This window comes from Papilio xuthus, unplaced genomic scaffold, assembly GCF_000836235.2.
Source record: "Papilio xuthus unplaced genomic scaffold, Pxut_1.1 DF829660.1, whole genome shotgun sequence".
Taxonomy (NCBI): Eukaryota; Metazoa; Arthropoda; class Insecta; order Lepidoptera; family Papilionidae; genus Papilio; species Papilio xuthus.
The window spans coordinates 209,814-234,882 of NW_013528989.1; the positions used below are offsets into that span (position 1 = coordinate 209,814).

The 25,069-nt window shown below is 34.7% G+C and overlaps 3 protein-coding genes and 2 non-coding genes across 5 annotated transcripts in view; 1 reads left to right on the plus strand and 4 right to left on the minus strand.

Annotated features, from left to right (window-relative positions):
* LOC106115444 (glucose dehydrogenase [FAD, quinone]) overlaps positions 1 to 1,473 on the minus strand; it is a 3,112-nt gene extending 1,639 nt beyond the window's left edge. The window contains exons 1-3 of the mRNA XM_013308803.1: positions 1,407 to 1,473; positions 693 to 979; positions 371 to 528 (exon numbers count right to left, since the gene is read on the minus strand). Of these exons, the coding sequence (XP_013164257.1) occupies positions 371 to 528; positions 693 to 974 (440 nt within the window). The 5' untranslated portion in view covers positions 975 to 979; positions 1,407 to 1,473. The remainder of the gene's footprint in view (positions 1 to 370; positions 529 to 692; positions 980 to 1,406) is intronic.
* A 1,860-nt stretch (positions 1,474 to 3,333) lies between these two features.
* Gadd45 (Growth arrest and DNA damage-inducible 45) lies at positions 3,334 to 4,835 on the minus strand. The gene is given in 3 exon segments (NM_001311934.1): positions 3,334 to 3,874; positions 4,057 to 4,273; positions 4,590 to 4,835. Coding segments are annotated over 3 exon segments (498 nt in total). The 5' UTR covers positions 4,652 to 4,835; the 3' UTR covers positions 3,334 to 3,655.
* TRNAD-GUC (transfer RNA aspartic acid (anticodon GUC)) lies at positions 4,318 to 4,389 on the minus strand. Its single transcript has one exon. It is a non-coding gene; the product is annotated as a tRNA-Asp (tRNA).
* A 109-nt stretch (positions 4,836 to 4,944) lies between the features above and the next one.
* Positions 4,945 to 25,069, plus strand: LOC106114600 (protein N-lysine methyltransferase METTL20). Its single transcript, XM_013307870.1, has 5 exons — positions 4,945 to 5,059; positions 19,969 to 20,155; positions 24,100 to 24,230; positions 24,641 to 24,825; positions 24,920 to 25,069. The coding sequence occupies exons 2-5, from the start codon at positions 19,974 to 19,976 to the stop codon at positions 25,067 to 25,069; spliced, it is 648 nt and encodes a 215-aa protein (XP_013163324.1). The 5' UTR covers positions 4,945 to 5,059; positions 19,969 to 19,973.
* On the minus strand, positions 24,484 to 24,555 carry TRNAA-UGC (transfer RNA alanine (anticodon UGC)). Its single transcript has one exon. It is a non-coding gene; the product is annotated as a tRNA-Ala (tRNA).

Sequence of the window (25,069 nt, forward strand, 5' to 3'; positions counted from 1 at the left end):
TACTTCACAATATAACTTCCACACGAGAACAGCACAATGAACGCACACTTATTGACAAAGTACTGCTCTGAACTACCGGACGATTCCGCCGCTCTGTGCTGCCCTCGTGTAATATAAGCACAGAACAGTATAAACAGTTGTCATTATGTAAACTGTTACTAATACCATATCAATTTAACATTCGAAATTATACGATGACAAAATGGATGAGACAATCAACAAAGCCACAGATGGTCAATAGATGGCGCTGTTCTAAAATAAGTCATTAAATCTATTCATAGAGAAAGCTACAGATACCTATGACTTTTATCTATGGTTTAACTCATTTTATTGATATTATCATTATCAAGAAGTGATAACTCATTGTTACCTCGGCCATGCACATCGTCCGCCGCGAGAAGCGAGGCAACTCTTCCCGTCCGGCTCAGTAGTATACGCCCAATCCACGTTGGAGCCAAGCAGCACCGTCGACAAGCCCGGTACTAGAGAAACGTCGGGCTGTTCCGGACCTGCTTCTAGTAACAGAACCTGGAGAGGAAAGTACAGGTTATGATAATCAATTTAAATATAAATACAAAAACATTAGACTTTGAGTATTTCGTCAATGAAACTGATGTTTCTACTAAAATATCGAATCTTGCCCTTCTTGTCATTATTCTTGAAGTTTTCTTTTTAAAAAAGACATTTCCTACCTTCCAATTCCTGTTCTGCGACAGTCTATTCGCTACAACACAGCCGGCCGCCCCCGCCCCTACCACTATAAAGTCATACTCTTCTCTTCTGTGCTCGTAACTTGCTATCTTCTGCACAACACTATCATCTTCTCTATCTATCTTCTCGCTGAGTCTGCGATCCCGGGAGTCACCGTACAATTGCACGAGTAGATTCAAGTAGACATACGCGAAGTGGGAGCAGGCAGAGAGATGCGTGTGAGTGGGACACACTTCTGACAGGTTCAGGGGTGTCCATACCATTTTGACTGCCAACATAACAATTATAATTTTAAGCAACAAATAATTATTTAGAACGACACTCAAAGAGATTAAGTGACCACTAAAGTAGCACTCTTGGAGTATATTTAACGTAAGAAGTCTATAAGGCGATTAAAATTTGAGTAACTTATCGCTAGCAATTCAAGACTCAAATACTACAAGAAATAAATGAATTTTGTACGCCTTGCCTGACTAGTAACTTTTGATTCACTAGCTTATGCTGAAATAATAAAAAAATAGGTAATAATAGCATTATTCCTAGCCTAACTCATAGTTTTCTAACGGAGAAAGAATTTTTCAATTTAGTTCAGTAGTTTTTGAGTTTATTACAATAAAAACTTTTTAATATAGATATAGAAGAATAGAGTTTAGAATACTTCTAGAAATCCCATTCCATGTTTTGAAATCACTTACTTTTTTCACAGCACAGTTCCACAATTAAATTAAAATATTTTTATCATTCCACGTTTTTATTTACGAACTTTTACTCAATTATTGTTATAAATTTATAATTTTTTTTTAAAAAACCGCGGCACGTTTTCTACGTCGCAATTTTATGTTTGCAGAAATAATTTGCTACAAAAGTATTTATAGTTGGCGTTACGTGTCCAGTATGAAATAGTAGGTCGTAGATGATTATTTTTTTAATGTTTTTCATCCGCTAGGCCTTCTGATATTATGCGGACGTGATTTGGATTGTTGAGAGAGAAAAAGGATCTCTACATTATATCATGCGCCATCTATTGTCAAAAGGTGTCAATTGAAAATTTCTAAGGATTTTACACAAAATATTCCCTTGAATTTAATTATTTTGCCAACATTTTATTACCTCTTATCCCTGACTTTCATTAAATTAACAATTCTGTTTGATAAATTAAAACCTTTGAAATTTTAATTTTTTTTCTTCTATAAAATTATAAGAGAACCACAAGCCTAATATTTTGCTTCAAAATAAAAAGAATTCAGTCTCGGATCAATAACTGCAAACAACGAACTTCCTTTACTTTACTAACAAAACTTCACAGTTATTTTACAGTATTAAACTACATTGTTTATTAATGAGGAAAATCGTTGCAAATCAATATAAATTTACTTGAAAATTATAATTGTTATGTTTCTAGATAAATTACTATAATAACATAATAACAACCGAAATTCTAAGGAAACTAGGTAGATGTTTTTATACATTATTAGTTAGAATCATTTGTCGCGAATAGCGCGCTTTTGTTACCAAGTCAAGTGACAGGATGATTAGTGAGAGGACATAAACGTCGACATTTTAGTAAAGCTAGTGTTGCGCCAGTTGGATTTTCTACCTAACAGTATATAAATGATAAACTAAATCCGACATAAAAACAAGATATAATCATAACTTAAAGTCAGGAAACCGTTATTTCTTAGAAAATGGCTTAATTTTATAATTGCTAATTAGGCACGAAACGGATAAATTGATTATAGAGACATCTACCAACAGAAATATAAACTAGATCACATAGCGCATGGTCAAAGTCAGTGATTGCCAAAGAACAATCGAAAAGATGAAGACCAAAAAAAGAGCAGGATATAGAATCAAAAAAGGGTATTTCCTGATCTTATGTTAACCTGCAAACCTGCTAACAATAAATTATCCAATCAGTTACGGTCGATTACATTACTTCGTAATCCGGCCCAAGTTCATGCCGCAGATTTCACAGTTTAACAGTTGCTCATTGCCAAAACAATCTGTTCGCACGCATACGGTAGCTAACATTTGACATGTTAATTCTGTACGTATATTCTTCACACACATCGTGAAGGTCAACCATATTAATTGCAATTATTACAAATGTAATCAAAATATTATTTTTCACATTGAATTAAGTTAGTATTTATTACTCATTAATTACTTATTTTAATATTAATTTATAATTGTGGTTTTACGTTTTAAATAAAAAATAATCAAGTTGCGCCATCTATCGGTAGGTAGATTTTTTATTTAATCTTTGGTTTATTCGACTGAAACTGACCGTTTTAAGCAATAGATGGCAGTATAAGAAAGAAAATAAACTTTTCAAAAAAATTAAAAACAACTCAGATATAAACATTAGTTATGTAATTATTAGTTTAAAGATTTATTTAGTTATTTACCTTAATATTTAGAAGTGGAACTAATAGTAAATCATTTTAGTTTTATTAAATTTTATTTTTACAATATTTTCTTTAACATTCTCTAAGAATCACACTGTAGTTAGGTAATATTGATTTGAGATTTTTTACACATACATACATTATCTAGATTTTTTTATATTTTTTACTAGGAATTAATAAGGAACATTAATGTGACTTAAATAAAACAAACACATTCCATATTATTGTATTTATTAAACATGATTATTCATATTAACAATTATACACATAGAAAATCATTACAAACTCCTGCCAACATCATATTATACAAATATATATTCAGAAAGCCACAATGGCGACATGAAATTGTACCATTATACAAAAATACTTTCTTAATAATCCATATCTTACATCTTTTCTACAAGAGAAAATTCTCTAACACCACTAAAATCCATAATACAGTGGTTATTCAAAGAAAAGCTTAGAACGAAATCGTTCAATATACAAAGACCTTAAGGTCATTAATTCTATGTCCGTTCAATTCCTTTTCGAAGAATTCACTTCTCTGGCAATTTGACGACGGGGATTTGTGAATGTCCCCAATTATTTTCACAATAATCAATTAGGTCTTTCTCCGTGTCTGTGAGGCTTGTTAAATCAATTTCCTGGCTGTCACTAAACGGATCAGTGTAAGGATAGTGGACCAAAATGCAGCTGAAATCGACAGATGTTTTGCAGCATCCGAGGATTTTCTTTAATTTAGATTCGGAGTCGACCTGTAATAATAAAAAAAATATGTTAAGAATTTTTACTGCATATTGTTGGATAATAAATTACATAACAGAAATTTTCACAAATTTTAGAGAAAGTTCTTCTTTTTAAAATATTAAATACAAAATTATTTATTTTTAAATTTGTTAAATATTGAATTAATGCGATAACGAAAATAGCAACTCACCTTGATGCAATAAATATCATTTTCAACGCAGAAAGCTTGCAACAACACTTCTTGCATGTGCGTGGCGCTGTCGCCGGGGGGCGCCTCCGTCGTCACACAGAACAGGGCACCGTTGCAGTTGTTTGACAAGTACTGTATGGCGGGGAGAAGACCTACAGTCAGCCGTTTCTCAACACAAGCCCGCCTAAGTACAGTCTTGATGCACTTGCCGATAGGGCTGTGAACAAAAAAAAACAAAAATTATTAAAATGTCAAAAAAGCCTCCCCGGCGGGGAATCGAACCCCGGTCTCCCGCGTGACAGGCGGGGATACTTACCACTATACTACCGAGGATTGTGATGAAAAGCCCAAAATTGTGTTTAGTTTAGTTTTGTTTTGTATCGATCGATATATGAATTTATTTCACAATATTTATTTAAATTATGAAGAACATAATTTCAACACATTAAAACTTGAATTATGCAACATTACTCAATACAACCAATACTTTCTACATTATGAAATCCATAATAAGAAATAGTATATTTAATTACCTTTTAGCAGCCATTCCACTGAAGGACTCCACTTTCACAGGAACTACTGATTCGTTGTACATTTTCTTGTTTAAATGTATACTCTTCAGATTGTAAATATCACTAATTTTTGGTGCAATCCAAGCCGAGCTTCGAATTGTCACTGGCACTTTACACAAACAGTAAATAACTTGCGTTCACTTATCAACAATACAAGGACGAAAAGATCGTAAACTGTGTCACAATAATTTCACAACTTTGCGAGCTCAACTAGCGTGTTCTCACTTCCAATGCTGGGAGGAAAGTGAACTCGTGTGCGGGGCGAGGGTGTATTTATGCACGTGTCGGCACGCACCGCGTTATCTATGTGTGTTTGTGTGCGCAGCGCCAGTTCCAACGGAGATTCCTCGAAATACACGCGCGTAGTGAATTAAATACAACTCTATGAACTTTATGTGTGTGAGTGAATTTCTCTGCAAGCATATCAATTCGTAAGTAAATGTCCAGTTTGTGATGACCTTTAGTATCGTAGTAAAGTTATCAAATGGCGTGTCTGTCGCGTGAACCTTGTGTGGATACGAAGGTTAACGTCTCTCTGCGTATGTGTGCGTGTTTTCCGACGCGACGCTTGGAATTCCCGCGCGCTTGGGTTTATTTTGACAGCAGGGAAACGGCGTGTGTCGCAAATCGAATTGGTGAACTGGATAACACAATCAACTTTGTCTCCGGCTTTTGAAATTATAAAAACATACTTTTAAATGCTATTTAAATGTAATTGAATATTTAAAGATAAACATTTCATGTACCATTAATAAAGATTTGTTTTTCTATACGACGCAACGGCAACGGCGTTATTTCAAATTCTATTCATAATTTTTTTTTTGTATTTTGCTCTCACTCAATGATTTGATGTATTAAAAATTAATAAAGAAAAAGTAATATACATAAAGTATTATGCATGTTTTTATTTAAATCTCTCGATCTTTCTTCTCGAATGTGGGAGAGGCGTCCAGGACTGCATAAGGCCGTTGTCTCTACATACCACACTCGGTTAAGGACTTAAGTTGTGTTGTTAAACGTTGAATATTTCCATTCATGTTGTGAAAGTATTAATAAAACTGAACCTGTTCATACAAGTTGGATACAGTTTCGACCAATCGAGGCTACACAGTTATTCTGGCATATTCTTGCGCAATAGCTTTCGAGTGATTTTGATTTGCTTATCAAACTGATATGATTTCGCTCGAATACTCCATACCAAACTATTTATATGGATATATAATTCCTATACAGTTCATTTAAGGGCTGAAATAGACGGACTGATTCAAACAAATTGGAACATCAAGATTTAACGTCTGACATACACGGACAGTTTGCTTCATAGTTTTATAACAATGATTGCAACTTCATCTTTGCACCGTGAACACACAGTTAATAATCTAATAATATTATCTACATTTGCATTGAACGTGCTATCACAAATATTTATCAAAACAACACAAATTCCTTAACACGACGTATTGATAATACTACTAGGAAGAGTTATAAATAATTCAATTTATCAATAATTTACGATAAGGTAAACGGCTAATATATAATCAAAATGTCTTATAAGTTTTTAGATCAAACAATAACCTTATCTATTCATGTTGCTATGACACGTGTTACAATATCGCTATCCCTTTCATACTCTTTGGAAAAAAAGAAATAGCAAATAAAACTGAAACTTTTTTTTCAAATTTGACAACTCAAGGGCATAGACGCGCTGCAATACCAAGCCCATCCACAAGCCAGAATTCAAAAATAATTTCGCGTACAAAATCTGTACCCTAAGAGCTTGATAAATTAATCTTTTGATAGAATGGGATTGCAATAATACTATATTTTATTGATAACTAGCTGTCGCCCGCGACACTGACCGCGCGGAATTAAAAAAAAAATTAGTAGCCTATGTGTCCTTCCAGGCTATGCTTTACATCTATGCCAAATTTCAATCCGTTCAGCCGTTCAAACAGGCGCATTTATTATACTAATAAGAAGTAAGATAAGATTAAATACAGACACGAGGGCATTCTTGATTGCATTACATTGATCCGAGGTCGATGATATTCCGTGTTCCCTGACTGATAACAATGTTATGAACCTTACTAATTACATTGAACCATGCGGGCAACACCCAGCGTATTTGTTTGTATTTCTTATCAATATTGATTTTAAATACAATCAGTTATGTAACTACAACTTTGTGGTGATTTTGCTTAGTAAGTTTGGTAGTCTTAAATCGTAGTATTTCAAAGTGTGGAATATAATTATAATTTTGTATAGATGCTTCGGCAGTTTTCAATTAATATTTTATACTATAATATATTCTACATCCATGCCAAATTTCATCGAGATCCATGCAGCCGTTTTGGATATACTTTCAAACAAACATCCATCTAAATCATCATCACGCAGCGTGGGCAGGCCTCCCGCAAGATGGACCGATGACCTGGTCAAGGTTGCGGGAGCGTCCTGGATGCGGGTGGCACAAGATCGGTCATCGTGGCGATCTTTGGGGGAGGTCTATGCCCAGCAGTGGGAGTAGATAGATAGATCCATCTAAACATTCGCATTTATAATATTAGTAAGATATTTTCTTTTAAGAATTTGATTCTGTTTTTTCTCCGAAATAAAACAAAAAGATATTGTAAAGATGATATGCGTAGTATTCCATCAAATTAACATATATCTTGTTAACATGTTTCAAGCCAGTGTAAACATAATTACAACAAGAACACATTATCACGGTCAAACCACAAAATCGAAGTCTTTGTAAGATGTAAAATTAGGTATCCAATTAGATGGTTCTCAGAAAAATCGAGAAATGACTTAAAATTTAAACGAATCAATGGAATATCAGTTTCTAAGTATAAAAACGAACAGATGGTTGAACTCTGTTTTATTTATACTAATTGTCCCGAATTTGATTCTTGACCGAGTTCATCGTGAGCTCCTGTACTATAAAAGTTGAACTAGGGGCCTAGTAGGAAAATTTGTCAGAGATAAGTAGTTAAGTTCGATAGGGATACAAAACGTAATACTAATTTTGTCGATTTTCGTGATAGGTCCTCTGATTTTGATAATGAGTTATCATTTAATATAGCTGAAATGAAAGTAAGTCCGGTTTAAAATTAACCCTTGCTTTACTAATTGCAAAATATTTTTTTAACTTTTTAAATCGATTTCTTTATTTAATTTTCTCCAATATCGTTTCTGAAAACTGTTTGTATTGGGTCAAGGTTACACGTGCGACCATAACATGTTTTATGCATGCATAGTCTATGAAAATCAATAGAAAACATATTGACGCAGAGTCGTATAACAGTTCTACATTAAGTGACGTCCTTAATAACCATTAGACAATTTCTCAGTAAGTTAAGCTTAAGTAACTTAAAAATTGATTTGCAGTCCACTATACTTTAAAATGCTATCTTTTCATTGTACTATTACATAATTTTTTCAGTAATTTTGTGCAAAATTTTAGATAGCAGTGGTAGAGCCCGCTTTAACATCTAGCACGCATTGTCCCGGCTCGCCCGGTGAAATACCACGACCACACAGAAGACAGGCTTCAAGTTGTAGCAATTCCACGTACATTCTGATGAGTGTGCGTACCGGAAGCTTAATTTTAGTCCTCTTTCCCTTCTCACCCTTTATTATAAGGAAAAGATGGGAAGGGAAAGCGATTTTGACAAAAAAGGGGACGCATATAGGAGAAATATATATGTCTATGCAGCGATCGCTTCGCTATTTTAACGAATACAAGTGGCTGCTTACTAGTTTATATCTTACATAAAAAATAAAAGAAGTTGGATAAGGTTTCTTTACGAGAGAAAAGTGGTTTATTTGTCTATGGTAAAAAATATATCGGATTTTTTTAAAGTTGTTGTTAATCTATGCCCTTGTTGTTTATTGCGCAGTCATTATTACGGTTAGCTTTATAAAACTGCGTGTCGCATGACGTGCAAATATCTAACTGATAATGTCTGATAACATGTTTGTTTGTGTATCTTCAGAGTGATTTATTGATCCCTGACTGGAATCAACGTGTTCATAAATGACTTACTAGTTGTCGCCCGCACGGAATAAAAAAAAGAACTTTCTAGCCTATGTGTTCTTCCGGGCTATGCTCTACATCTATGCCAAATATCGAGATCCATGCAGCCGTTCTGGAGATATCTTTTAACAAATTTATCCAAACATTCGCATTTATAATATTAGAAAGAGTAACATTTCTAACGGTAGCTACACTGCGGAAATCAAAAACATCAGAATCGAATTTAATCAAATTATATTTACACACTAGCTGTAGCCCGCGACTCCGCCCGCGCGGCATTAAAAAGAGATGTTGGCCGATTCTCAGACCTATTCAATATGCTCACAAAATTTCATGAGAATCGGTCAAGCCGTTTCAGAGGAGTATGGGAATGAATATTGTTACACGAGAATTTGATATATAAGATGTCACTGGCTGGCTTTTATTTTTTGTTTTATAGATTTATTTTGGAACGTTCCAGTATTCAAATTGATGATACAATTATGTTTGTTTTTTATTAGGCTGTGATTACAGTCTTATAGAGTTTTTTTTTAATATGTTTATTTATTTTTTCATAGCCATTAATATTTTGTAAAATGTAACGACTGTAAAAAAGGTTGTGTTTATTTTTTAATAGAGATTATAAAGTTTTCTAAATTTTATATTAAAAATAAAGCATGTTGAAATTACAAAAACGTACGCAAATTGTCTTGTCATTATTGACCTTTTATCAAAAGAGGTTTATTTAGAAAAGGATGTGTAAATATAATGAATCATCGTGATAATTATAATATCAAAACATTGCGTAACTTGTTCAGATAAGTTGCAACTTAATAACTTAAGTGTCAAAGTGTTTAAGTTGTAACGTGGATTGTGTAACGTGGAACTATGATGCAATATTAAAATTGATGAAAAAATTATCGAAAAAAAAATCATTAAAACTTTATGATAAAAGGAGATGCAGGAGAGAAGAGAGAAATATTGTTATCTCTATTTTGTCAAAGATAACGAGAGGGATATCGATATGTTTCATACATTTTGATCTTATAAACCATTAACTAGTTTTGTAGATGTAGAGGAAGACTGAAGAAAGTATGGATAGTGTAAAAGAGAATATGCGTAAGAAGGGAGTGAATTCAAAGTAAGTATTCATCAGACAAAACGCGGAATTGCTTCCACTTGATGTCTATCTTCTGTATGGTCGTGGTATTGCACGGCTGTTGATGTGGTTACTTGATTATTTACTCGCATTTAAAATATAATAATTATATTAAATATGAATATGGTAACAGACGTATGATAAACATTATTTGATAGCACGTGTTGTCTTATCTATTTGATAAGACAGATGGCGCCCGCGTGCTTGATATCTTTTATCAACACTATTTCTACGTGGTCAATGGTCAAGTGCCAGAAATTATGACGTAGTTACAGTCCTTAGTAAAAATGTGAGATTGTAGTCGGGAATTAGGATATTACATACTTATTTATACATTCCTGGTACTTATGTTCGAAAAAATTTACTGAGAAATCATCATCATCATCATCATCAGCTCACTATACGTCCCCACCGAGGGGCTCGGAGCCTACCCTAAGTTAAGGGTGATTAGGCCATAGTCAACCACGCTGGCCAAGTGAGGGTTGGTTGACTTCACACATATCATTGAATTTCTTCTCAGATATGTGCAGGTTGCATCATGATGTTTTCCTTTACCGTAAGAACGTCGGATAAATGTACATATGAAAATCGGAAATCGAAAAACACATTGGTTCAAGGCGGGATTCGAACCCAGGACCTGCAGATTGCAAGTCAAGTGCTTGACCCCTGAGCCACCAACGCCCCTTTTACTAAGAAAAGTTAACTATAAACTCGAGAAAGTACAGATAATAAATTGAAAAAGGTCTGTGTTGTATTGTTTACACTAAAATTTATTTCTACTGTTATTAAATTTTAGCTCAGTAACAACTATAAAATTCAACATAAGGAAAAACATCGATAGCGTAAATGTATCTCCAACTTATGTTAATTTTATTTTATTTGAATTTTTCCTTGTACATTGCGTATTTCTATTATAATATGTATTCCAAGTAAATAATTTAAATATACGTCAATATTGAATATATTTTATCCAAGAGGTTATTATTAGTTTAGTAAGTTGAGAATTAATAAATACTGAGTAATTCATGGGGATTTACTTGTCCCTTACTTTAACAAAAGTTCATTAAAAAAACTATATTTACATTTCCATAAACGAACGTATTTAATCTGTATTTATCTAAACTATAACTAAAGCCAAACGGATAAATTTTATTAAAAAAAATAAAGATAAAAGAAATTAAAAAAAATGTTCGACTGACAGTTTGAATATTGAACTGGCTGCAAACAATCAATTCAATAGTGGTAACAATTTAAAAAATAAAAAAGTATAAATCACTCATTGACACGTAGGCATGAAAATTCTACGAATCATCCCAGACGGTTGAATGAGAACCGGTTATGGACCGAATGGCGCGTACGCATTGTTTGTGTAGACTGTGACGTCATGACGTCTTGGTATTTTTTGAGGTTATAATTAGAACTTGTTACGTTCGTTTGTACAAGCATGGAATGTATTGGAGTCACGTGATCTAGTATAAACAAATTTCAATAGATCAGAGATAGATCTTTGATATTATTCCTTTTATTTATAAGGATTATTTTAAGATAATGTCTTTCGCGTAAATATTTTTATGTAAGTTCCATTGTGACCCTCTGTAGTATTCTGACTGAACCGATTTTTAACAGGTGTGTTTTGATTTATATTCCACTGACGGCGTAAGTATTTTCATTGGAGTTTCTTTTAATTAATTACGACTTTAAAGTACTTATTATATTGAAAAAAAGTCGCAAAAACTGTCTATCGTTATCAGATAAGGAGTTGCTAAATCAGGCATGTCTGTTATTCCATCTATAAATAGTAAAGTCTAATAGCTTTATCTGACTTTTGTAGGCGTGTCTCTCATGCGTCATGAGTACGGTTGATCAAGTGATCTGAGACTGCGACATGCGACATTTTGCGCATCTGTGTTGTGTAAACATTATTTTTTGCGTAGTACGATAACCTTAACGTATGATATTGCTGGAATTTTGTTTCATAACTCACTGATAGAAATTCCATTTGGAAAAATAACAAATATAATTCTGAAAAAATTCCAAGCGCAATTAAATTAGCACTTAGACCAACTTAAATATCTTACTAATATTATAAATGTAAATGTTTGGTTAGATGGATGGATGTTGTGAAGTTATTTTCGGAACGCATCTCCCTGATATTTGGCGTATATGTAGAACATAGCCTGGAAGAACACATAAGTTCGTTAGATTTTTTTTTATTTTACTCGGACGGAGTCGCGGGCGACATCTTTTTTTATATCAAACGGTGGCAAACGGGCGAGCGGCCACCTGAAATCGCTGAAATAGCGAAGTGACCGTTGCCCATAGACATATGCAATTGCATATGCGTTGCCTACCTTTAATCGACGGAGGAGAGTGTGCACAAAAAGAAAATATGTTCCCTTTCCATGCATCCTCTCATCCGTAAAGTCCACTTCCACTTCCCATGCTTTCCTTATAAAGAAAAGGATGGGACGGGAAAGAGGACTAAATAGGCCTCCGGGACGCACACACAGACGAAACGCGGAATTGCTTCCACTTGACGCCTGTCTTCTGTGTGGTCGTGGTATTTCACCGGGCTCTACCGCTGTTAAACGTATAAAGCATTTTGCATCCTTTTCTGTATTTACGAAGGGACTTTTTAATATCAATAATCTATATGTATTGCTATTTATAAATAAAACAAAAAGTCCCGATATATCATTTAGGCGTTTGAATTGTAAGCATTAACCGAATCCATTGCAAGAGTACCATTGCATTATCAATGGGTAATTTTTTACGTATCATTTTTTTATGATTTATCACATATCATAGCAAAATCCATTTCCTATGACAGCTTAGATTACTTACTATGGAAATTAATTCAATTTTGAATCATACTTGCTTATCTTCATATTTATAGTAAAATTTTTATTCCATTCGGATAAAATTTAAATGATGATCGGAATATCAATCGAAAAACACGTTCTTTTGTTTTTAACACAATCAAACAAAGTATTTAAAATAATCGATGTCAAGAATCGAATATTGATTTCAATCGTTACTCAGTTGTTAGTATACAAAGTTGGCTGCGTGTGTAAAATCTACACTAAGCAGTTAGCAACTGTTTAAATAATCATTACTTAAGTCTGTGGCAGTTAAAATTGAAACATAGTTTCTTTAGTGAATGGATGAGTCACAGCATCCTGTGATACGATTCATACTTGGGAATACCAGAGATAAAGTGGGAACGGGGACATCCCGACTCCCTACACAATCCCCCTTGACAACGATAACTGCACGATTACTAATGTCAATTTTTATTGTTTTATACCCATTGTTACTGCGGGTTTCCACTGCCGAAATTTTTATAAACATTCTATCTGGTGGAAAAAAAGTAATTTGTACCCTATGTGTTCTTCTAGACCAGTCTTTCCCAAAGTGGGCGATAACGCCCCCTTGTGGGCGCTGCAGGTCTCAAGTTGCGGGTCATAGTAAAAGTTTCGTTTAGAATTCTCCGTTAATATACATATATAGGTCACAATAATTAATTAATTTAATTTGAAGTTATAATGGTTTTTACATATGAGAAAATATGGGCGTGCTAAAAAGATATTTATTCTCAAAGTGGGCAGTAGACAAAATAAGTTTGGGAACCAATGATATAGACTATGTTCTATATGTATGCATTTTTTCGCCGCAATTGCTTCGCACAATTTGTAGCCGCTCTGGAGATACCTTTTAACAAAAAATCGCATTTATAATATTAGTATGATAGTAAGATCATAAATCTAATTTTAATTGAAGAAAAACAAAAGAATTTTAGGAAAAGTACTCGGACCTCCGACTCTTACTCCGTAAATCCGACAATTGAAAAAAAATAACTAGGCCACCATAAGTAGCACATCATAATAACCAAAATTCGTATTACAATATTTCCACATAAAATCCGGACTTGCCAATTTCTAAACCCGGACTTTAGTGTGGCCGGTCAGTGTTGTAATATGCCAGTTTGCTCTACACAATGACGTGCGTCACTGAACCACGGACATTCACTCCACACGTCACGTCACTAACATGAAGTGACCTCGTAACACGTCCTCTAACTGTTGATTGATATATTAAATACTAGGATATAAGTAGGACATTCATCTATTAGCATGTACTATTTATTCTGTACTACTAGTAACCATAGAGTTTCATTGTCGAAAAGCACACATAAAAGATACAACTCTCTTATTTGCTGTAACTCTGTATTATAGCAATAGGAGGCAAACCAACAAGCGGCTATTTATTCGCCAAAATAGCGAAGTGATCGATGCTAAAATCCTCGTTCGATTCCAGCTTATTTCTAATCTTATTAACAGTATAAATGCGAATGTATGGATGGATGTTTGATTGAAGATATCTCCAGAACGGCTGAATGGATTTCGCTGAAATTTGACTTAGACGTTACATGTTCTGGAAGAACACAAAGGCTAACAATTCGTCGCGAAAAAACGAAGTCGCCGGCGACAGCTAGTCTAGAAATAAATTAGAATTACTTAGTCAAAGTTGCTTGTAAGAGTATTAATTAGATACCAAGGAGTTTCACAAATCTGTATCTATTATACGATAATACAGGACCTAAATATCTCCGTGAGGGAGCTGCCTCGGCAGCTGGCGCAGACGGGGCCGCGGACGAGAGCGAAGGCGTGCCCGTGGTCCCGTCCCGATGCGTTGGAGGAACAGAGGGGTTTAGTGGGTATGCCTCCGCTATGGAGGAGAATCCCACATAACTACCGCGTCCCCCCCCCGGGGCGCGGAGTATGCATAAAGCATTCCCCTCTGAAAAAAAAGGACCTAAATATCTCTTTGATTTTGTAACACAACTGTACTTCAAATAATAAACATAGTGGCATTGAAAGTGTTAACTGTCACATTTGCATTGTCGTCATTTGTTATAACTAATTGAATATAATTAATTTCATTTATCCGCATTAGACGTCCTTGTCCTCCATATGCACTGCGGGCGAGTGTGATAAGGACAAACGATATAAGGTCATTTCAGGTTTTATTTTAATAAATAATAAATAGTTAAGACAAAGAAGTGATTTAATTCAACAGTTCTCATGTAAGTTATACTAACAGTTGGTTTCTGTAACCAAAATCTGTACAAAACGTACTATGTTTGTTTTTTTCAAAGACTCTAATGACATGAATGCGGACTTTAAAAAAACATAATTAGCAGACTATGTGTTCTTCCAGACTATGTTCTACATATATGACAAATTTCATCGAGATACATTTAGCCGTTCTGGAGATACCTTCAAACAAACATCCATCGATCCACCTTTTTTTTCAGAGAGGAATGCTTTATGCATACTCCGCGCCCCCGGGAGGGACGCGGTAGTTATGTGGGATTCTCCTGCATAGCGGAGGCATACCCACTAAACCCCTCTGTTCCTCCAACGCATCGGGACGGAACCACGGGCACGCTTTCGCTCTCGTCCGCGGCCCCGTCTGCAACCATCGATCCACCTAAAGATTCTCATTTATAATATTAGTAGATATTAGTAATTGTCTTTTTAGTTCTAGATTGTCTGCAAAACATAAGTAAAAATACATTTTACAAAAACATCAATACAGGTCAAAGTTGAAAGATCGTAAGATCAAAAACATGTGCGTAATTAGCGTAACTTATTTTTAATATGATGCAAATGGTGTTATATTTACTAAAAATTGTTTTAAAACCAGAATTTACTTTTAGAAAAACACTAAAACTTAATTAAATAGTTGTTTTTAATTTTATAATTGACTAGCTGTCGCTTGCGACAGTCCGCGCGGAATTTAAAAACTTAATAAGTAGCTTATGTGTTCTTCCAGAATGATCTATATCTGTGCCAATTCAGTGAGATCCGTGCACATCCATCCATACATTCATCTAAATATTCGCATTTATATTATTAATAAGATAACTCAATGAATTACTTTCTTTCGTCATTCAAATATACCGTAGCAACGACCGCAAGGCAACATTCATTGTGATAACGAAAAATGTCTACATACGTACAAAGTCATACAACCACGTGCTTAATGATAGTTGTTGGGACACGTATTATCTTGATGATTTACTATTTGATTAAATTAAAATATCAAATAAAATCATCAATTGATGATAATGATTTTTCTGAAAGTAAGATTGCCAGGCGTCCGGATAACAGTGGTAGAGCACGCTTTAACATCTTCGCATGAATTGGCCCGGCTTGCCCGGTGAAATACCACGACCACACAGAAGACAGGCGTCAAGTAGAAGCAATTCGGCGTTTCGTCTAATGAGTGTGCGTCCCGGAGGCCTAATTTAGTACTCTTTCCCTTCCCACCTTTTTCTTATAAGGAAATAATGGGAAGTGGAATTGGACTTTCTGGGTGAGAGGATGTATGGAAAGGGAATATATTTTCTTTCGGTGCATCCTCTCCTCCGTCGATGAAAGGTAGGCAACGCATTTGCAATTGCGTATGTCTATGGGCAACGGTCATTTCGCTATATCAGTGATTTCTGGTGGCCGCTTGCTCGTTTGCCACCTTATGAATAAAAAAAAAGCCAGATATAGGTACAAGTAAAATGTCGGTGTCCAGGTTGTCCGGCTTTTTTTTAGGATTTTTACATTTAGGAAAAGAAAGTCGACTGACGGTTGCATGTAGGATGTCCGGCCGTTCTACCGAAATGTCCGGCCAAATCACAGTTTTGTCACAGTTGTAGAATATAGTCTGGAAGAACAAATAGTTTACTTACTGAGTTTTTTTTAATTGAAATAATAAAAAATATAATAGAAACGAAGTTATAAATATTTACATCTTACTCTGCTTAAGTTAAACTGAAAAATTCATGAGAAAGTATTGAATTAATCTTTAATATTCTCGGAAATTTCTAAAAACCCAAAAACATGATAACACGTAATACGTGACTATTCAAGCATACTTGATCTCAAACCTCGATAGCTGAATAACAATGAAATCTATTATATAATTATACTAGCTGTCGCCCGCGACTTCGTCCGCGCGATATTAAAAAGTAGATAGTAGCCGATTCTCAGACCTACTCAATATGCTCACAAAATTTCATGAGAATCGGTCAAGCCGTTTCCGAGGAGTATGGGAACGAAAATTGTGACACGAGAATTTTATATATAACATAAAGAGGAAAAATTTGATTGTTGAAAACTGAAGCTATTTGAAAAATTCTTTCACTGTTGGGAAGCTACACTACACGGGTGACATAGACTATATTTATTACACGGTTTTTAAACACACCCAGACAAAGTCGCAGGCAACTACCATCTTTAAACTAAAAATACATAATTTTTAAAAGTAATTTTTTTAATCTACAATTTTTTCTCCAACTTGAACTTCCTAAGAATAGTAATAAATAAAAAATACAAACGATTTTACTCTATTTTCTTTAATAAAAGACATATTATGAGTCGCAATAGAAAGTGCATAGATGTTTAACCCAGTTTCGGTAGTAACTGACTGAATGCACGTAGTGAGAATTCAGATAACCTTAATTATGTAAAAAAAAAACAGGCGACATGCGTTAACAGAACACCATTAAGTAAAGACGAAAGAGTAAAGTTTACTTATGTCGTTATTTCCAGACTATGTTTTACATATATGCTAAAATTTCGTGAGATCCATGCATCAATTCTGGAGATAATAAACATCCATCCATCCAAAAATTCGCATTCATATTAGTAAGAAGTATAGATTAATACGCTTAAGCTTTCGATTAGCGATATTGTTAAATTAATTTAACGTTGCTTAGGGCTTAATGGCGAAAGAGGGCAATTACAACATCTCTGCCCCGTGATTCTTGGTTAACGTGAATTTAGTTAAAACGTGTTTGTCACATTACTTTCAAACTTGTGTAAGCGAAAATCGAAAGGGGATGAGATATTTTTCTCGTTTCCTGACCGTCTGTTTGGAAGTGAGGCGTGACAATCACGTGTCTTATCGAAAGTTATTAAATCGATTCGAAGGGAATGCACTTTGTCAAGCCACACTGGCCTGAAAAGTAGACCGCCATCCTAGTTACTGGCTTACTGGCTTCAGTGGGTGTCTACACTAGGCCACTTGTATGTTATAGCCAGGTTCCATCCACACCACCTCGATGGCTGGCATTCCACAACGGTGCGATTCTCGCGCAACTTCTTGCTTCGCACAGCCGCGTTGTGGAACAGTCTGTCCTCGGTGGTATTTCCAAACCAATACGACTTAGGGACCTTCAAAGCGAGCATACCATTTCGTTAAAGGCCGGCAATCCATCTGCAGTTCCTCTGGTGTTGCAGATGTCCATGGTTGTCGTTGATCGCCTCGGTGTTCCCGCCGCTCGTTTGCCCCTTTCTCTTATAAAAAAAAATAGCGCGACTGGCTTACTGAGCTGGTCTAATGGAATCGGAGCATTTTAGGGATTTCTTTTTAATCAGCGTTTTTTACTAGTGTAGTTCGTCCGTCGGGGAAAAAGAGTCTCGCTTATAGTTCATTTATATTTGATATTATGCAACATGGGTGTTTTTTGCAATATCCATTGAGGAAAACTGATGATTTTGTTAACAAAAACAGTATAATCTAAACAGATAAGCTGTTTGTTTGAATGGCAGCGCTTGGTACGAGAGAGGCGTACACACACGTGATATGTTTTACGCAGATGTGACACACAATTGTATATACGTTACAACTATAAACAGGAAACATTTGCATTATTGAATAAACTCGTATTTATTAACTCGATTCACATTACATATACGTTTTTAAAGTTATTACTAGGCTGAAAATCAGCGTAATCTCCAGTGACAACCTGGATGCTGCGTCTACTATAAGAAAGATTTGTTTTTTTTTTTAACTTATGGCTTTTGTAGCTTTATTCTTACTAATATTGTAAATGCGAATGTTTGGATATATATGTTTGGATGGATGGATGTTTGTTAAAAGTTACTTCCAGAACGGCTGCATGGATTTCGATGAAATATGGCATGGAAGTAGAATAGTCTGGTAGAACACGTAGGCTACTAATTTTTTTTTATTCTTCGCGGCGGTGTCGCGATTGACAGCTAGGATTCATACATTTTCCTTTTTTATGTTAAAGTAGCTGTCGCCCACGACTCCGTCTTCGTGAAATGAAAAAAAAAAATAATTAGTTCCCGGCAATTATACGAATTTTTCTCGAAGTAAAACCATCTTTGAACTTCAACGAACATAAAAAAAATAATTGGCCAAATTGGTCCAGGCGTTGTTGAGTTATGCGCTTACCAACACATTTTGCGATTTATTTTTATATTATAATATCTAGTTAATCTAGTAAATTGTATTGAGGATTTTTGGTATTGGTATTGAGGAATTGTAGTTCCATACCTATCTGTAATGTTTGTATGGCGCTGTATGGAGACATAACAAGGTCAAATACAGTCCTTGAATTAAAAGATATTATTCACCGATCATATCGTAAAGTATCAAAGCTGACTCAACTTTGTTTCGCTCGGCTCAAGACTACAAGGTCGTTGTACACGGCCGCGAAGCCGCGACCTTCACCAAGGTCGAAAGCTGACACATTCGGGTCGTCGATCCTTACTTTAAAATTAAATAATATTGAACTTTAACATCTAGAAAATAAGATTAATTTTTATTTAAGCTTATTTGTCGTTATTAAATCAAAAATGTTAAGATCTATGACGATACAAAATAATAAGACTAACGCCCTAATATGTTATGAAATTAAATTCCAAAAACTAATTTGTATCGCACTAATTAGATGTTAATTTGGAATCGAATTTAGAACGCACACTTTAAAAGCCGGCCACTAACATCTGTGCATCTGGGTGTTGTTTTAATTTTGTAAATAAATACAAAACGTTATGAAACATTAGGTCAATGAACTGCAGGTAAAGTTGAACAAACCCACCGCTAGGGGCGCTGACAAGCAACGGCCGTTGACGCTAATCAGTACGGATACTGCGCGACAATCTTTCCGTCTGTCTACCTGTAGAGAATCCTAATCTGACCTTCAAGTTTCACACGAGGACAGAGTAATGCAGAGCAGGAGACAATGCAGTACCGCTATTAGCACGCGTTTGTAACCTCTTGCGTAGTGATTCGTATTCTTCCCCTTTGTGGTTTACGTAGCCGATCTTTTTAATTGTTTTTTTTTATTCCAGAAATTATGAAGAATCAAATTTTACAAATAATAAAACACACGATAGTAAGTCGTGCACATTTAACTCCAGAGATGGCGTTACGTCTGCTCACACCACAATGTGCACTTTGGTCCGCACCTGTTGAAGATAATCCCTTCAAAGATCCTTATTGGGCATTTTACTGGCCTGGAGGACAGGCCACTGCGAGGTAATCTTACTAATATGATAACAAAGTTATGGATGGATGTATGTTTGTTAAAAAGTATCTCTCAGAACTGTTCTACGGATTTTTAATAGCATAAGGCGGCAAACGAGCGAGCGGCCACCTGAAATCGCTGAAATAGCGAAGTGACCGTTGCCCATAGACATACGCAATTGCATATGCGTTACCTACCTTTAATCGATGGAGGAGAGGATGCACAGAAAGAAAATATTTTCCCTTTCCATGCATCATCTCATCCGCAAAGTCCTTTTCCACTTCCCATCCTTTCCTTATAAGAAAAAGGGTGGGAAGGGAAAGAGGACTAAATGAGGCCCCCGGGACGCACACTCATCAGCCGAAACGCGGAATTACTTCCACTTGAAGCCTGTCTTCTGTGTGGTCGTGGTATTTCACCGGGCGAGCTGGGCCAATTAGTGCGAAGATGTTAAAGCGGGCTCTACCACTGTTAAATGAATCTTGTTGAAAATTGCCCCGGTAAATTATTAGCAACAAACGTAAAAAAAAATCCCCAAAATACAAAGTTTCCTTCCTCATAAGCTATGTGTAAACATATACAGGTAAATAAATACGTGTACAGAATTATAATTGTTCAACAACAAACATATTGAGGAAAACCACAGAACATAGTAACCTAAAAACAGATTGTCCTTAGCAACGGTAAGTCATGATACTTCATTTAAACGAACAATTCATTTAATTTAGAAAAAAGGGTCTTGACAGACAGACGGACGGACTTCTTCTTCTTCTTCTTCCAATGCCTCTCCATTACTGGAGGTTGGCCGTCAGCTCAGCGAACCCTTTCCTGTCCTGTGCCAAGAGAAAAAGTTGTTCAACGCTGGCAATATTGGTCCATTCCCGGATGTTTCTTAGCGGACGGACGGACAACAAAGTGATATATCATAGTTGCTCGTAATACGTGTACAGTCGACACTATGACAACCGTCCAAAAAGTACAACATTAGAACTCATTCAAAATTAATTTGATACTTTATAGGCGTCTTCGCTCTTGACCTATAAATAATTAAATAATTGGACCGAAAGTAATGTTCACTCTGAAGTCCATAATATCTCCTACACCGGCGTTCAAAAGGTTAAAACAAATTTTAAAGTAAACATTATATTTTTTGAAGTAATACAAAATATTTTTCCCGTTCTAAAACAAAACAAGATAAGAAACAAAGTTAGCTATTTATTGGTAAAACCACTTATCACTAAACTTGATTGCGATTTGCACGTAAAAAAATATTTTTCTTTCATAATTGCAATGTTTGGTAAATCCAATGTTTTTCTTTATCATTTACAAATAACAAGTGAAATCAAACTTTATTTCAATGGAATAGAGCTGTATTTCCCTTGTTGTGTGACGATGTAAAGTTTTATGACATGTTTTGTTGCAAAAAATGTAAACAAACAAGTGAGTTATCAACAGTAGCTTACATGATGAGTCATGCGAGGGATTTCATGCGACTATTCATAGTATGGACTTAGATTTATTGTTAAGCAAAAAAAAAATATATTTACTATAAGATATTAGGTAACACATATCGGAAAAAAACGAGGTTTATATAAAGCGTTAAATGTTAATCGACATTTGCATATAATTAATATTTAACGCTTTATATAAACTAGTGTCAGTTTTTAACGACAAAATTATTTATATATTCACTTACTTATTTATTCATTTAGGTACTAAACAGCCGAATGCAATAAAAAAACACTTTTTTTATACGATAATGGGCCATACGAGCAGCGGTAACGACTCCCATGGACATGCGCAACACCAAAAAAACTGCAGATGCGTTGATATAACTGGAAATTAGTTACATAAAAGCTAAATAAAGTCTATCATGACTAATTACCTAATTATATGTCTTAAATAATCCAGTCACAAAAATAACAACGAAAGTCTAATATCAACACTAAATAAACAATATACATAAATTTGATTATTTCTAAGTTGATTTCTTACAAATTTACGTTATTTTTTTATCGTTTAAAAAATATTTTAAGGCGTAACAATCTAGTAAGCAACTATTTTTAAAATATTAAAAAAAACATGTTTGTACTATAGATACGGTACAGAGAGAGAAGTGGCCGTATTGTGATAGAAAGAAACAATATAACCTAATCCTTGCATAAGAATGAGATAGATAGGTGGCGGTAGAGAGAGACAGATATATAGAAAGTTGTTATTGAAAGACAGAGACGGCGATGTCTGAGTCACCGAGGAATGTGTACAGAATTTATCAGAATGAGTCATTTCGTGAATTCTTCGAAATACTTTCTAAAAGAAATCTAAGGAAAATGTAATTTAATTAAATATTTCCTAATTATTATTAAATGTTTATTTAAATAAATAATAAAAAATGTAACTCAAAAATTCAATTTTATTGCCACTTTTCTTACTAATATTATAAATGTGAATGTTTGGATGTATGTTTGTTAGTACATATATCCAGAAGAACTCATTAGATCTCGATGAAATTTGACAAGCATGTAGAAATGAGTCCGGAAGACAGACATACATATATACTAAATTTTTTTTGTAATTCTGCGCGGACGGAGTCGCGGGCAAAAGCTAGTATTTAATAATAATGTATACGTCTCCCAATATACTTTAAATTTATTTGTTTTTATCCCTCCAATTCTTAGTATTAACGCAATGTTTTCTGTAAGCCGCATTACTGAGAAAATCCACCCCTAACTAGTCACCCTTAACAACGATTCTGAGAAAACATCGTAAATTCCTCTGCGTAACTCAATCTTTGTCATAAAGAGAAATAAATAAATAATATAAGATAGATTTGTTAGGACCGCGTCTAATGGAATTCTGTTGTCTCTGCCTACCTATCTAGGTTACGGGCGTGATTATGTTGTTATAAAAGTCTGTATTTAATAATCACTTAGAGTCAAAATAATCTTACTAATATAAAAAATTAGAATGTCTGGATGTATGGATGGATGTTTGTCAGAAGGTATCTTCAGAACGATTGCATGGATCTTGCTGAAAGGCACAGAACATAGTCTGGAGGAACACATAGGTTGCTAATTAAGTTTTTTTTTTAATTCCTAACGAACGGAGTCACGGGCAATAGCTAGTAATAGTTATATCAACAGTTTCATACAACTAATAAACAAAAATAATTATTTTTGATATTTTCAAAGAGAATGTTTCTAGCTCGGATCACACGCGTTGTGTTTTCAAAAATTTTTTTTGAAGTTTTATAACCGTGGAACTGTACGGTAATAAAACTGTTTTTGTGTACAGCATCTTTATTCGGAAAACATCAAATAAATCGCTTTTAACGCCTTATTCGGGGAACCAATAGTTGATACTTATTTAGGGTTGTCACTTATACATTGTGTGATTGCTCCGTTTCTGAGCAATGATATTTTTATAGATAAATCTCGCCTTCTAGTTACATAGTCTACTTTAACTTAAAATAATTTGTACTTTTTAATTGAAAATTAAAAAAACTAAAAGATTTTTAATATCACAAATTCAGTTCGCTTATTAAAAATTCACTAAAGCGTGTACTTTAAAATTTACATACATTTTTGGTTCGAGTAAAAAAATTATGCTTATGTGACAACCCTATTAATTATCAAGCAGATGGGAAGCAGAATGACGCACGCGGACAAACCAATCTGCAATGAGTTTTTACATTGATAGTGGTATAACCACATTTTGATATAAAAACGTGGAAAGACGCACTTTGAATTACAAAATTATCTTTTTCTTCAATATATTTTTTTCGCTGTAATTACAACGCCATCTATTGAGCATTTTATTCCTACATCTAATTACACATATTATTATAAATCACATTGAAGTTCAGTATAAAGAAAATCGTGATCTACATTTTAAAGAAGGGTTGAGATTCTGATCTTTTTTCGAAAAAACTTATCAAAAGGTTTTTTTTTTTCAGATATATTTTGGATAATAAGCATTTGGTAAAAGAGCGCGTGGTTATCGATGTGGGTTGCGGTTGCGGCGCTGGCGCCATCGCGGCCGCAATGGGAAACGCGCGCAGAGCTGTCGCTAATGACATAGACCCAGGTATTAAAAATATTGAATATAAAATATGTATAATAAAAAAATTACACAGCAGTATTATTTCAGTAAAATAAAATTCTCCGAAGTCTTGGTGGCATACAAGAGTTATCATAAAAACATTTTGTAATACCACTGCAACATTGTTAAAGATGACTAATTCTAATTTTGTTTTTATTAAACTTATTTATATGGAAACAAAATTATTTTGCATTTTATAAGAAAAATTAATATCTTCATTTTTAGCAAAAGCAAAATTTGGAGATGCCGGGGATCGAACCCGGGGCCTTTCACATGCAAAGCGAACGCTCTACCACTGAGCTACATCCCCAGCTGAAAATACTGTTCAAACTACGAATCAATTTAAACGCAAAAATTAAATCCACCACTACTTAGGCTACTGAATTTCATTCCAGTTGCGATCATAGCTTCACAATTAAACGCTCAATTAAACGGAGTTGCTATAGCTACCAGTTCTGAGGACCTGGTGGATACTGTCTGCTCCTGTGACGTGGTGTTGGTGGGAGATATGTTGTATGATGAAGAGTTTGCTGACAGACTATTCTCGTGGCTGACGCGCTCAGCACGCGAGGGGAAACTGGTCAGTTACCTAAACTAATAATGTTGTTTGGCAAACTTTCGCATTAATATACTGAACTGTAAATGTGTGTCAACATTACGTATTGTGTTTACAGGTTTTGATTGGTGACCCAGGACGTCACGGTCTGACAGGGGAGAGACGGTCTCAGCTGAGTCTATTGGGAACATATCCTCTGCCGAAGGACACATGTCAGGAGAACTACGGATATACTGACGCTAATGTATGGAGATTAAAAGCGAATTGA